Below are 14,169 nucleotides of genomic sequence, written 5' to 3'. Positions count from 1 at the left end.
CCGTTGACGTTATTTGCCATAGAGTTATGTTTAGAACCTCAGGGCTATGTTTATAGAAAAACAATAATTTCAAGTCGTTGCTAGGTTTTCGAAACATGAATGTGTCGTGCACGTGGTGAATGTAGAAGCCCGCACATGGGCACGCGTGGAACGGATTGTTGTTGTCACGTGACCACGTTTAGGGCACGCGTTAACGTGCGACCGCGTTGGTAGGTGTTCTGTGACCGCGTGTTTCGTGTGACTGGTGCTACCACGAGCATGTGTTGTGCTGCGTAATCTTTTTAACGTAAAATGTTGTTACAGTTCGTTTTCGTCTCCTAATCTACAAAGTTGTTCCAGGAAGAACGAAATGGCAAGAGATTACTGCTGATATGCAACCTTGTTTACGTGGCGGAATCGAATGTCAATATGTTTTGCCATTGTAAAAGCATACCTTGATGGTTAAACTGTTGGTTAAACTGTAGTTGACTGTGTGGATCGTACTTGTATAAAGTGGTCAAATGGCCTGCTGCGGACGCTGAAGCTAAAAAATTGTGTATGTTGACACTCTAGATCAGGGACTAGACATGCGGTATAACTATTAGGGCGTCGATATCCTTATTCTTTACTGTAAGATGGGAGCTGGGCGGTCACTCTAGCTAAGCGTGGTTCAGACTTCACTAGTTGGAATAAGCGTGCATCGCACCCATAACGTTAATAGGCTCAATTCCACAAAAGCTATTGCTTGCAATTTCCTTCTTTGTCCAAGCTACTTGTAGTTTTCTGTGGAAATTTTTGTTTTGCATCTCTAGTTGCTGTAGATGAATTAGGTGAAACTTGCCTAATTGATTCTCGTGGAAATTGTTATGTCAATCACTTAGGAGTAACCTGTGCAAGGAACAAGCTGTACGATTGCAGGTTTTGTCAAATGATGCACGAAAGTTAAGCAGCTATGATCTGCGCAAATCCCTTTTTTTTTTCTGCTTCGCAGGAGACTCCTACAACCCACCAGTGACTTGAGTGTCGCACGAGCAAGTGAAATGCAGCCGGTACCATCAACGGACCCGTTTCAAAACCATCACAAGGAAGCATCTGATCATGACAGCATAGTGGGGCAGCAGGCCTCATCTGCTCAAGGCACGAAAAGCTTGGAGCCAAAAGTGTCATCTCGTCGTATTACAGCCCAACGTATGGTAGGAGCCTCGGTAGCTGAAGAGAGCATAGAGCAGCAGGCACAAGTACTTCCTGATGATGTGCTGGAACAAGTAGCAGAAATTGAAGCACATTGTGCCACTAAAGCTGTAAAAGCAGTAGCCCCAAAAAGAAGGCGGAAGAGGACTGCAGCTGCAGTGTGGACAAATGGGTGAGCAAATGACATATGTTCTAGAGAATTTCACGAATGAATGTAAACAGTAGCCATTAATCATTGATTGTAGGCACATTCGCTGGTTCAGGTACAAGCTGTTGGCAAAAGCCCTTTAGTGGGTTACAATTATGTTGCCAGGCTGGCACGCTACTCTTCCAGACATTGCATTGAAAATAACCTTGGTTGGTGGCTGTTGGATACTTTGCCAACACCAAGTTGTATGTGAATTCGCTAGAAACACCAGCAACAGATATTGCCATAACATTCTCCACTTCATTTTCACATGTATTTAATGATAGCAGCACTTAAGTCGATACAGATTGTCATTGCCCTGCTGTAATGTGGCTGCTGTAATACTTCAAAGAGTGCTCAAACCATTTGCGTAGCCAGAAATACAGGAGAGTAGACAGGAGGGCGAAGGAGATCCAACCATGTTTGCAACCGTCGTCTTTGGCCCTTCCAATGTCGTTGCACCTTGATATGATGTGTATTACATTCAGGCACAAACATTGATATGAGGTGTCGGACCTACACTTTAAAGTGGTTCCAGTTGTGTAGAATGCTCACTTGAGCTATTGCAGGGGGAAATCCAGGTCAACCTGTCACAAATGTTTACCTGCTTTTAAAGAGTCCCTCACAAGGTTTGGGCATTGCAAACATGCAAGCAAGCAATTTGCATGGATGTTGATGTCAATAGTGCATTAAAAGTGTGATGTGCCCATGTAGCGTGAAAATCATGGGCAGTTACAGTGACTGCTTCGTGGGAAACTTAGGCCTGGACAGCACAAGCACTGCAGGACTTCCAATAAAGTTTTCACTAACGAAATAGTGACTGGAGTTGCATGGGTTATCTATTATTATCATAGACCTGTATAAAAAGTTACGGTCCCCTCACACCATCTGTAGTCAAGCTAGTTTGAAAAAAAAAAAAAAGCGACAACAGATTGCTGCCATGCCATATGCAGATGTCATACTTATGTAAGCACACCTAAGCAGAGCTGAACCCAGAAGCCTTAGCAGCATTTCCAATAAATGAAAAATAAAAGCAAGTGCTAGAATGGAGAGTGATATCTCTAACCTATTTACTTGGTCTCTTATTTTGCTGGAGAGGGTTTTTCTTCCTTTTTATATGTAAAGAATACTTGTCTGAATTGCTTGACTAAGGCATCTGCAGGAGGCTTATGGATCACTTGAACTTGATACGTGAAAAAAAAAAAAGGAAACGACAAATTTCCTTTCTGTTAAGCCTTTCATCAGTGGCTTTTGTTTTAATTTCCACAGATCAAAGAACTGGCGGGAAAAAGTGCTTCTCCTTTTCTCTGTTTTGTTTCTTTTTCCTTTACACACTCTAAATGTTTTTTCAGCCAAACCGCTCAAAATCTTTAGAGTTTTGGAGAGCTATGCTGTGCGGTCAGTACTATGTCAGCATGGCATCCTTTGACAATAGATAGCTTGTACGTGACATCATAGGCACCGCTTGTGAGCCCAGTGGAACTCCAAGGTGGCAGCTTTTTTGAGAAACAAGTTGCATCAATCTTTTTTTTTAATTCTCCTAGTCCGCCTCAGTGGATCAGTGGCTAGGGTGCTCAGCTGCTGACCCAAAAGTCACAAGCTTGATCCCGGGACCCGCATGTTAAGGGTTCGATGGAGACGAAATGGTAGAGGTCCGTGCACTGTGCGATGTCACTGAACCTTAAAGAACACCAGAGGGTCCAAATTTCCGAAGCCCTTCACTACGGCATCTCTCATAATCATATCGTGATTTTGGAATCTAAAACCCCCACCTAGTACTATTATAATTTTTTTTAATTCTCGACAATTTGTGTCCTATGCCTTATTATGTAATATCCACTGTCTTACACTAAATGTTCTCTTTTTCCTAACCTTATGGGAAATGTGTGTTCAATATGACTAAGGTATGATGTTCTTTTATGATGTGTGGAGGGTATCTTGTTTGTTTGCGTGTTTCCTTGCTAGTGGACTTGGTTGTCTTTCCAAACTGAAAAAGTGAATGTGTAAAAGTCATTTCTTAAATACTGTTGTACAAGTCACCCATGTATATAATGGCTGTTGGTGAAGTGAAAGTAGTGGCTCATCTAGTCTGCTTAAAATGCAGGGCTCTGTGCCTTCAAGCAGTGGAGCTAAGCCGCCCAGCCCCAATTGCTGAGAAGGCTAAGCAGTTCCGCGAAGAGAGCCTTTATGGTGGTCGGATTCGCAGAATGACAGGTGAGCTTCCAATGTTTGACTTCTTTGTAGTGACATTTCGGAAAAATTTATTGTGACATGCTCCGGAAAGATACTGCATGTAGTTTTGAATTCATGAATGACACTACGACCAGTTGTTCGCTTTGGTACTCATTATTGGTTTTGAAAACGAGGTTATAAAATGCACATCCATGTGAAATCTGCTGTATAGTTTGTCAGTAGATGATTTGGGGATGTTGACATAATTCATCTCGCACTTGCAGTTCGAGCACGACTGAAACGTGGGCCAGACAGTGTAATGTTATCTTCAACACTGGGCTGCACCTTACTCCTTCTTTGAAAGCCTTAATTCATAACTAAATGGACAGAAAATGTGTGGATAGTCACCATGCATATATGGTTTACTGAATTGTGCCAACTTATTATTTTTTATGTTTAGTGATTATGTTCTTAATGTTGCACAGGGTAAAATGGGAGGAAAAGAATGGCGGGGAGATTAACCAGTCTATCGCAGTATCGCCATGTTCGTTGCCTATGACGCCGCAGTGACTTCGCAGCCACTGAAACGTCACATGGTGCCCTTTCTCGTGGGAAGTGGGAAGAAGGCATCGAATTTCGAAAACAAGCTGTTCATACGGCCCGCAACGCAGTGCTGAGAGCACAGATTTTAGGGCAGCCTTTGAGTTGCTAAAAATCGACCATTGTTACAGTGGTTTCCGATTGACCACACAAAGTGCAGCGCGCAAAGCAGCTAGTTCCACTGCTGTAGATGCCGTGGAGTGGTCAACCCTAAAGCTGATGGTAACACCTTTTGCTGGGACAACTACTGCACCAGACGAACACTGGCAGTTTGTGGAGCCATCGGTATATATATGTACACTGTCTGAAGATTTCTCGTGCAAAAGAAGCAGAGACAGTTCTATAGCTCGGGCGACGAAAGCTCAGATTTCCTCCCGATCCCTGGTACACTAAGATGCACTGTGGGTCGAATAAGGCACTAAGGGAGTATCGGTGGTTTAGATGCAGGAGTCGTCTGCATATATTGAGATTTTAATGGTACTTGGCAAGTATTCAGCAAGGCCAATAAGTGCAAGATTGAATAGCGTCGGGCTAAGAACTTCGTCTTGAGGAACACCCCTGGAAGTATAGGGTCATGTAGTTGGGCCATTTTCTGTTAACACAAAGAATGACCTTGCAGCCAGGTAACTCGAGTTTGTGGAGTAATGAACCTGAGATCTGCTAGCAAAATTCAAATTCTTTTCGATGTTGTAGAAACCAACTCTCACCACTCGGCGCCCGAGACGCACCACCCGAGGCGGTACAGCAAAGTGAGAGGAGAAAAGTACTGCCGCTTTGCAAATAGCGGGGATTGACTTGCTGGTCACTTCAAGATGAAGCAGAAACGCTGGAGAAGTTCTAGAAGGCTGAGAAAAACTTGTATTTACAGAATGTACAGAAGTTACATAATTACGGACATCAAAGTTACGAGAATAAAAAAAAGAAGAAGAAAACACTTTGGAAATGAACCGCCTTCGGCAGGGCAACCCTGCGGGATTCGGCAGAGCGGATGGGGTCTAACACCTTAAGCCCGGTTCATAACCCTTGGCCGAGCTTCGGGGCCTTTTCTTATTCCCTCAGTGCTGCGCCCTTACACAACTCTTGGTTAATCGCCGCTTCTTTGTCCTCTTATAGGGCAGTTCCTTGGTCAATCAAGAACTTGTCACAAGGAACTTGTCACAAGCCTTCATGTACCTGAGGGCTCACGCCCTCTCCCCAAATAACACAACAACCAAAATGTGAAGAAAACAAAACTAGAAAAAAGTCAGAGAGGCAAGGGCCAGCTCAGCGGCACGTCATTATCTAGACTTAGAGCTTGCTCAGATTTGGGCGCACGTTAAAGAACCCCAGGTGGTCGAAATTTCCGGAGCCCTCCACTATGGCGTCTTTCATAATCATATGGTGGTTTTGGGACGCTAAACCCCACATATCAATCAAATCATTAGACTTAGAGCTACACGTACTGGGTTTTGCGGCCATAGGAACGGCTTCCCTGGAAACACGTCAACTTGTTGTCAACGGGGAAATCATGTGCCTGACCCCTGTGCACTGTAAGAGGACCCGCTCGCTGACTACACGTGGCTCCACTTACAAGCTCATTTGTAAGGGTTAACGCGGAAGCAGTTGAAGACATGTCAATGCGACAATACGCACCAAATCACCGACCGGGCGCCCCAGCATCGCGACATCAGCCACGCTCTCACGTGTCGCCAGCCTGGCTGCTACCGAAAGCTACCGAAGCTAAGCCAGACTGGGATGAAAGGTTGTCGGCGGCTTCCGCGTTTTCGCAACGCGCGCTCCCCTAAAACGGCGTGCGCGAACACAGCATGCGGCTAGGCCGCAGCTGAACCGATGGGAGGAGTCCCCACGACGTGCTTGGTTTTTGAAGAGGCCCATTGATATGCTGGCTGAATGCGCCGTGAGGCAATTAGGGGTCGTCACAATGATGTTTTTGATCCCCCCCTTTTGTCGCTCACGTGGGGGTCGGTTTCTTTTTCCTGAGTTGACAGGAACTCGGAACGCTCGGAAGCCTCAGGCACTGCAGCACCTCGTGAGGGGTCATGCGTGCACACGGTATCTATGCGGACAAGGATATTCCGTCGGACACGCTTCGACTGAGTGTCATGGAAGCAATACTGCAAGCCAGAGCAAAATGCAGTGCGACGGCTGACATGCCTCACCAAGCTTACGGCACTCGTTAATGAAAGTAAACCAAAAACTGCTGCGCGACCACATCTTATCGCGGTCCTACACTGCTCCTTCATCTAAACCTATAAAACCATACACATTGATGTTCGAGCATGGTGGAAGAATAAGAGACAATGTGTGTAGTGTGTGGCGTGTGACACTATAGAGAGCATGAAAAATGTTAGCTATTGTTTGTTGCTCTTACGTGGAGATGGTATCATTTTTAAAGGGCTTGTCTTGCACATTGAGCTATTGGGAAAGTTTGAGCTCAGTATTGCATAATCGGTAAAAATGTTTTGTCCACCACTGTAATATGGGGTGCAGGTTGTGCAAGAAGTGCATGTCCTTTTCTGAACTGAAAAATGACAGTCATCTGTACAAGAAGAGGCATGTAATCTCAAGGAAAGATCGAGTTCTTCTACTAACAGATTTTTGTCTGAAAAAAAAAATATTTCAAGCCAAGACTGATGTATAATTGACAGCACACTGCAAAGGACACGTTCTGATAAACATACCACGATGGGCGATGCTATATAGATGGCTTGCACTGACGTCACTGAAACCACCATGCTGAAGCACCAGTATGTGAGGACGCGACGTTTGCAATGTCACATTAATGTTATCGGAGCGACACATGCAAGTTTTTTCGTTTTCACGCTCAGAGACGTTCTTGCCATGTTGTTTCAGATTGACACAACTTGTTTCTCATTAAAGCAGCCATCGTGGAATGCCACTGTGTTCAGAAGCAATGCCTATAATGTCACGTGCTAGCTATCTATTCGCAACTTTCACAACCTGTACGTGGCGTAACTGTACATCCAACATGGTGGTCGTTGAGATGATCGCCCCAAGAGAGACGATACTGGAAAGTACACGTTTGGCGAAAAGTGCAATTATTCGCACTTTGATGGCTCTTCGATTTATGTTTTGGGTGAAAGTACAGGAGCGCTAGCATACTATTTCAAGTAAATAACTATCAGGTATCACGTTGGGTAAACATGTGCAAAATTAAAAATGAGGCAAATATACTGGTCACATTGCTGGCTGTGGGTAATCGCATGCAATGTCTGCTGTAACGTTAACAAAATATTATAATTGGAGCCTCAGTACAAATTTCTCAGTAATGTCAGAGACATTTTCGAAAACGCACTTCATTTTACAGTTTTGCTTGCATTGCATTCTGCCGTGAAGCTTGTTCAGATCACCCAAAATTTTGAAGTAAAATAAGCAGGCAAAAATAAAAAAAAAAAGGTGTTGCTTTTCAGTACCAAAGCACAAGCACCAAGTTAGGCATGTCCTATTACTTACGATATGATTTTATGGTGCTTTTTTGATTAATAAAAAGAACAGCAGAATATGAAGAGAATAAAACCCTGGCAAGCAGCAAATGAAACCAGTGGCAATATGCAACTTTCACGTTTAAGAGCTGATGTTCCCATTACTATTTTCTGTTTTCTGTGCTTGAGAAGTACGAAAGATAGCATGGTATGGGGCAGAAAGGAGAAAAAAAAAATGCCATCAGAAAGTAATATCGAACAAAAATTGCTGCAGATGTGAAGGTCATGGAGGTACTTTGAAGACGCTTCAGATGTGGAAGGATGCGATGAATGTTTTGAAACTGGTCCTTTCATTCTATTCTAGAGGCGGAACACATTCTTAATTAGTTCTGGTACTGTTTGCACAGTGACCGTGTCGAGCGGACGAACTAAGCGCAAAAACTGATATTTGAGGTGCATACCTAGAAGTTGCTGTAAAAAGAGTCCTGCATACATTCACAGGCCTTGGTTGTTTGCCTGCTAAATTTAACCCTCTTAACAACTCATGGCCCTTTGGGGCGCTAATTGGAACTGGAGGTTTACTTTGCCTCCCAGGGTACAGGCTGTGAGCATTGATGCTTGCAGTGAAATCAGTGAGCTTTTTCTTTTCTTTTTTTCTTCTACTTTTCGTTTAACCTGACAAAGTGAAAGGATCATGATAATATTGGGGCCATTCACAATGTTGCAAAACGACCACAAACACGGGAAAACAAGCAGAAACATTTGCTGTTCAAAGCAGGTCCAAAACTTGAATCATCTTTACGGAGCAACTTTCATGGTACTTGGAAGTTGCGAATTGTAAAAGGGTGCCATGCTTACATCGTACTGACTGCATAACATAGCTCTCTAAAACTCCACAGAGCTGGAGTGGTCTGGCTGAAAAAAACATTTTCAGTCCTGTCAAAAGAAAAGCGATTTGTTCAAGCTTCTTGTCAGGGAGATTCCAGTAGCACTCATTGTTGCATGTCACAACATCTGCAATATGTAAACTCATTTTGCTTTTGCTTTTCGATGCCAATAAAATTTCTTTTGCATATTCTGTAGCAATTGTGTATGCACATTCATTGAACCTGCTAAGACATGTGTGAATTTTGTAAACATCTGTTCATGTGAGCCAGTAACACACACACACACAAAATTTGGCTGATCCCTCTTTGGAGGAATCGGAATAACACGAAAATGAAATGTGTCTTCACAGAGGTAATTGAGCATTTATTGTGCATTGTTTCGCTACAAGGGCGAAGGAATAAATGCTACAGAAACAAATTACTAAGTCACGCGAAGAACAGCACCCAACTCTAAACTTGTAGCATGCACCTATAAGCAAGCATGAAATGAGCATACACATGATGAGCACGGACTAATAACTGTCACAGCTAGACACTTAAGTGCACCATGCAAACAGAAAAATGGACGAAAGGAATGCATAAGTATACACAGGACAAGCATGAACGACTGTCACAATTCTTCTTCGTGTGTGAGCAGCCTGCTCCTTTTGTAAATGCGGCTGCGAGCGAAGTGACCTTCGAGCTCTCCCAAATCAACAGTCTAATAAGTGCACACGCAGGAGAGACCCTGCTCCATGGAGGCAGAGCTCAGAGAAACTCAGAGGCGACGACCGTGCCGAATGTGAGCCCGTCGCACCATCTCGCCACTGATGACAAAAACGCGCTGAAGTTGCAGTGCCCTGAGGACTGCCAAATGGTGTATGGTGTATATAAATGGCTTCCCATTAGCAGTGCAGGCTGCATACTCTGCATGTCTTAGTGGCCAGCGCCACGGACTGGAGATCGCGAGGTCGCTGGTTCGACGCCCTGCTACAGAACTTTTTATTCGTGCTTTTTTCTTTGCGATCTGTTAGTAAATATTTTACGTCATATCTATACGGAAATGCGTCAGCACAGCTGTGGTGGACCCCAGCATTAAACACTTTCATGTTAAAAATTCGTGCATTTTAGTGGCTTTGTATGCTTTGTAGTGAAATCGCATGAGATGAACTTTCAACACTTTTTCTACCACTTGCATTACTGCGAATGCATCATTTGGTAGGAGTACAGAAAATGTCTGGGATGGCTAAATTCAGTGCTACGCACACACAACTTGACTACTCATTCCTCCTACAGAAATTATGTTAGTATACCATATTTAACAAGTGTGATGCAAAAATAGTTATCGGAAATGAGAGCACAACTTGGGTGGTGATGTTCAGGCACTCATATACTACAACTAAAGAAGATCTGAACCAACACCATGTACAACAGTGAATAGCGTTATTGCAGGGTGCAGATGTTCAAATCTACATAGCAATATAGGATATACTGCATGAATGATATGAAAGATCAATAAATGCCAATCACACGTCTTTTATGATACAATGCTGATGGGGTCATTATTTAGTGTAAAAACTGAAGACGATGTAAAGATGATATAAATGTATCAAAATAAATGCTACCACTCTAGCACCCTTTGCTCCATTTTGCAACAGCACAAAATGTACTTCCAGCGCAAATATGTCAATATAGGCATTGTCTTGTGAGCAGAGGGCTCATGTAGATGTTGGGTGGCGCCTAATTTCAAAGTCACTGTTACCCAACGCACTACAAACCACAGGCTAGAGAAACTGCTTGGCTCCCTGTGTTTTTGTGACGTCTATTGATACGTACCTGTATTACTTGAGTGTCTTTTCACATGAATGGAAAATTCACAAAAAGTATTTGTTATATAACATGTAGCTTGTGCATTTTATATTACAATATTCGTCCTCGCTGTTTGTGATTGCTTGAGCCTTGTACTTAAGGTGCCCATTTGTGACCGTTAGTTCGTCCTCACTGTTCGTGATTGTTTGAGCCTTGTATTTAAGGTGCCCGTTTGCGACGGTTAGTCAAGTATCAACCAATCGCAAACGGCAGGGGTTGGCTACCTTTTGTAGCGGAAGGCTAAGTTGCATGATGCCAACATGGCACAGGCCAGGCTGCAGATCGGAGAGTGAGTGGGGCTTGCAGGCAAAGAGGAAATATTCAGTGCATTTACAATCATGTATAAAACTAGAATAGAATTTATTTTTCTTTTCAGCATGCATGTCACAAGGTTGAAGTTCAATAACATAGGTTACATACAAAGATTCTATGTGAAGTCACAACTGCCATGTCGCCCTTCATATAGGAATTGACACAAGAAGGGGCAATAGGTTCTGATGACGTGCTTCAGGCCACATAATACTGCCCCTGGTTTCCGACCCTTGGCATTTAGCAAGAATGAACATTCTTTGGTACAGTGGATACAAGATAGTGACCCTGTTCTTGTTGCAAACAGTTTCACTGAGCTTGCACATTGTGGGCCCCCAGGTATATATAATCTTGGTGGTTGCTGGCGGTACATTTTGAAAATTCATGTATTTGTCAAAAACCTCTGCAACTATTTCCATTGTTGTGCTATTGCTAGTGAGCTGATGTTGTTTTTATTTTTCTCTCTCTCTCTCTCTAATAGCTGAGACTTTTCGTGGGCTGCAGAAGAAGAAAGCAGTCAGAAGAAATATGAAAGCAAATGTGAAACACAACTAAGATTTTGACTGCATTGATGCTTTCATTATGTAAATACAGAGATCACTTTTATAGTAATAATAATAATAATAAAAAAATAAAACACTTTCATTGGCTTTGTATTTTGTGAATGTTTTTGTGCTCTAAAAATTTTTACTAGTGCATGGTTGCTGCTGCTATGGTTTATGGACAAATATAATGCTCTTTTTTGTCTCCTTCCAAATATATACAAAATAATCTAGTCGTGCTCATGGAAGTTGTGCACATGATTGGTACATAAAAGCACTTAGTCTTGATTGAGCGTCCTCTGTCATTTATTTCCCCATTGGTCTTGGTAGAGTTCATGTTAATGCAACATAGTAATCTAAAAGCATACATTTGCCCACTGTAATTACACTACTTGCATGTGAAAAAAAACAGAACATTGAGCAGTATTGATGCCAAAGTCAAAAACTCTCTGCCTCAATCGTGGTAGCTGTCATTTCTCATATGTGCTTGCGTCTAAAAAATGTCCACATGGCACTGTACCACTCTAGCCCAAAAATAATGCTGTTATTCATAAAGTGCTGCATTAGCACTTTTATTCACTGTAGAGCAAAACCAATACTTATGAATTATGAATGATGTTTACGGAAGTAATATTGTAGGAAGTGGACCTCCAAAAAAAATAGGTATTAAGTAGATTGCATACTCTGTGCCAGCCACAGAGTTGTGTAGGAGGTGCAAGTGTTAGATTGTGTAAGATGTACAATTGTTAGGTTCTGTAGTGGGTAATCATCAGCGGTCAGTTAACTCCAAGATTGCCTGATATTGAAAGAGGAAAAATTGGAAGAAGTGGGCTAATAGCAAATGAACTAAGGCTTGTGCACATGAATGCATGGGTGTCCGCAGGAGGGTGCAAAAAGGGCATTTGCCCTCCCCCCCCCCCCCCCCAAACCACAGCAGTACTTGCTCCCAGCCAGACTATACCAGCACTCTCCCCCTTCCTCAGCCATCGTGCAACACGGGTACCCCAAGACCAAGTCCTGCCGATGCCCATGCATGAATGTTTATAAATCTGTAGAACAAGAGCAAGAAAATAACATATATGTAATTTATGAAATGTGAAAATGATTTCACATGCCCATATCAAAATTGTAGGTTAGGCAAAAATACGGTTAATGGGCAAGCTCTCTCATGTAAAATGTACCTAACAAATGACAGGTTACAATAAAACTGAAGCGAATTGACAAGGTGAAAATTTATTGTACTTAAAAGTTTGATGTTGGAAGAAATTGAGAAATTATTTCAAGAAATGAAAACAAAATGAAGTTGCCTGTTTTATTGATATAAATATGGTAGCTACATTGTACAGTTCCCAGAACAGTGATTTGATTAAATGTGGTGTAATAGGTGATGGGACCCGTGGCAGCGCAAGGCATACTGATGGGAAAAGTGGCAGATGGAAAAATACTTGACTTGAAAAAAAAAAAAAGAAAAAAGAAATCTGGGTTAAAGGGAAGATATTGTATTTTGTGGCCATTCGTTCACAGTGCCTGATGACCTCAAGTTTACCGAAGACTTGTAAAGATGACATCTCATGAATCTACCAGAAAATATACATTGAATATTTGTACATATAGGCCTATTAGCTTGTACAAAATGTACACTCAGACAACAGGTTGGCTTAGCAAGAAATATTCAGCTGTTGATCGCATCAATATCATTCAGGCAATTTAATTGTGTGCAGTACAGGGCAGGCCTGTACACTGATTTCACTCAATTTAAAAGGCATTCAATTCAGTAGATGCCAGCAGTCATGGAGACATTACATAGTCAGGGGTAAGCAAACAGCTTAAATGTTTCTACAAATACCTGCAAAGTTGCCGTAGTTGCTTTAACTCTTCAAAAGTAGCAAAAGCAATTATTAATAAAAATTCTGAGTGATTCCACTCTATGAAGATGGATGACCAGCAAGGTTGTTTAGCACATGATGCAAAATTCCAAACCATAGCTGATCACACACACTGCAGCTAAATTTGATTCTGTCCAGAAAGTTCCTCTGAATTCAGCTTGTGCTCCTTTAAATTTGTCCATTTGTATGGCATGTTACTTGCATCTTTTTGCCATATTGTCCTATTCATGGCATGTGTCGTCTGGCTTGCTGCATTTGGGCCGGTGGTGAGTGCTGGAGTTTGGCCATTTTGTGTGGAACACACATTTTTCTTTACTCATAGTAAGGATACATGAAACCCTTGCAGTATGCAGCTTCACTGTAAAGTGAGGTTAGGCAAGAAACAGAGCCTCTCCTGTTGTGCTGTACCGTTTAGTGCATTCAGAATTATTTTGGCTGTTGGGCTGTGAAGGACCAGCAGGTAAGTATTAATGACGGTGTTCTTGGAAACCAATAATTTCTGGGCAACATTCTCTTGTGTAAGAAGGCTGGTGCCAATTCGACGTAATGTTGCACACATCAACAGACAGTCTAAAGATAGGTTTCAAGGACCAATAGGCAGAATACTATGTTAATGTTCAATGCTCTCTTTGCTCAGTAAAAATTTGTCTGGAAGCTGGCCTCTAAAATCTACACAAAGGTGCATTTATCTAGGCCACTTGGCTATATATGACCTGAGTCATCTGAAGGTAACAGGAGAAGAAAGAAAAGCTATATAAATGCATGACAGTCTTAAATAGTGGCCATTAGTAAGGTAGGAAAAAAATAAAATTGTGTTGAAGTGCATATGGCTGGCACCACGAAGGCCTAACTGTTAACTTACTGATACTTTGCAAAGTGTAATCTTCGCATTCTGCTGCTACACTGCACCAGATACTTGAAGGTTAACAAAACAACAAAAAAAAAAAAACTTGGGAAGTGAACAATCTCACAAGAGTGATGAAACAATAATTATTGGGCGTAACATTAAGAGACCGGAAGTTAATGTGCATAGGTGTTTTTGTAATGTCTACCTGGCACTGCAAAAAAAAAATACTAATGGTCCACATCACAGCCTTTGTGGAAAATTAGTAGTATCAAATGAGC

General features: G+C 42.2%; 1 protein-coding gene across 3 annotated transcripts; it reads left to right on the top strand.

Annotated features, from left to right (window-relative positions):
- Positions 1-50: 50 nt before the first annotated feature.
- LOC119177346 (uncharacterized) lies at positions 51-11,261 on the top strand. 3 transcript variants are annotated; one of them, XM_037428823.2, is made up of 4 exons: positions 51-209; positions 971-1,342; positions 3,462-3,571; positions 11,098-11,261. In XM_037428823.2, exons 1-4 carry the CDS (start codon positions 100-102, stop codon positions 11,169-11,171), a joined length of 666 nt encoding a protein of 221 aa, XP_037284720.1. In that variant the 5' UTR covers positions 51-99; the 3' UTR covers positions 11,172-11,261. The 3 variants fall into 3 exon arrangements, with proteins under 3 accessions (XP_037284720.1, XP_037284721.1, XP_075734533.1); XM_037428824.2 differs by lacking the exon at positions 51-209 and adding an exon at positions 216-352; XM_075878418.1 differs by lacking the exon at positions 51-209 and adding an exon at positions 382-535.
- The last annotated feature ends 2,908 nt before the right edge of the window (positions 11,262-14,169 follow it).

Source organism: Rhipicephalus microplus, chromosome X (assembly GCF_043290135.1).
Source record: "Rhipicephalus microplus isolate Deutch F79 chromosome X, USDA_Rmic, whole genome shotgun sequence".
Classification (NCBI taxonomy): domain Eukaryota; kingdom Metazoa; phylum Arthropoda; class Arachnida; order Ixodida; family Ixodidae; genus Rhipicephalus; species Rhipicephalus microplus.
Note: the sequence above shows the minus strand (reverse complement) of the source record. Positions and strands in the feature narration are given on the sequence as shown.

What these genes read in the sequence shown, in the direction of transcription:
- LOC119177346 (XM_037428823.2), top strand. Translation starts at nt 100, where the DNA reads ATGTGTCGTGCACGTGGTGAATGTAGAAGCCCGCACATGGGCACGCGT. An exon ending in GTTAACGTGCGACCGCGTTG is followed by an intron (nt 210 to 970) that starts GTAGGTGTTCTG and finishes TCTGCTTCGCAG; the next exon opens with GAGACTCCTACAACCCACCA. An exon ending in TCGGATTCGCAGAATGACAG is followed by an intron (nt 3,572 to 11,097) that starts GTGAGCTTCCAA and finishes TCTCTCTAATAG; the next exon opens with CTGAGACTTTTCGTGGGCTG.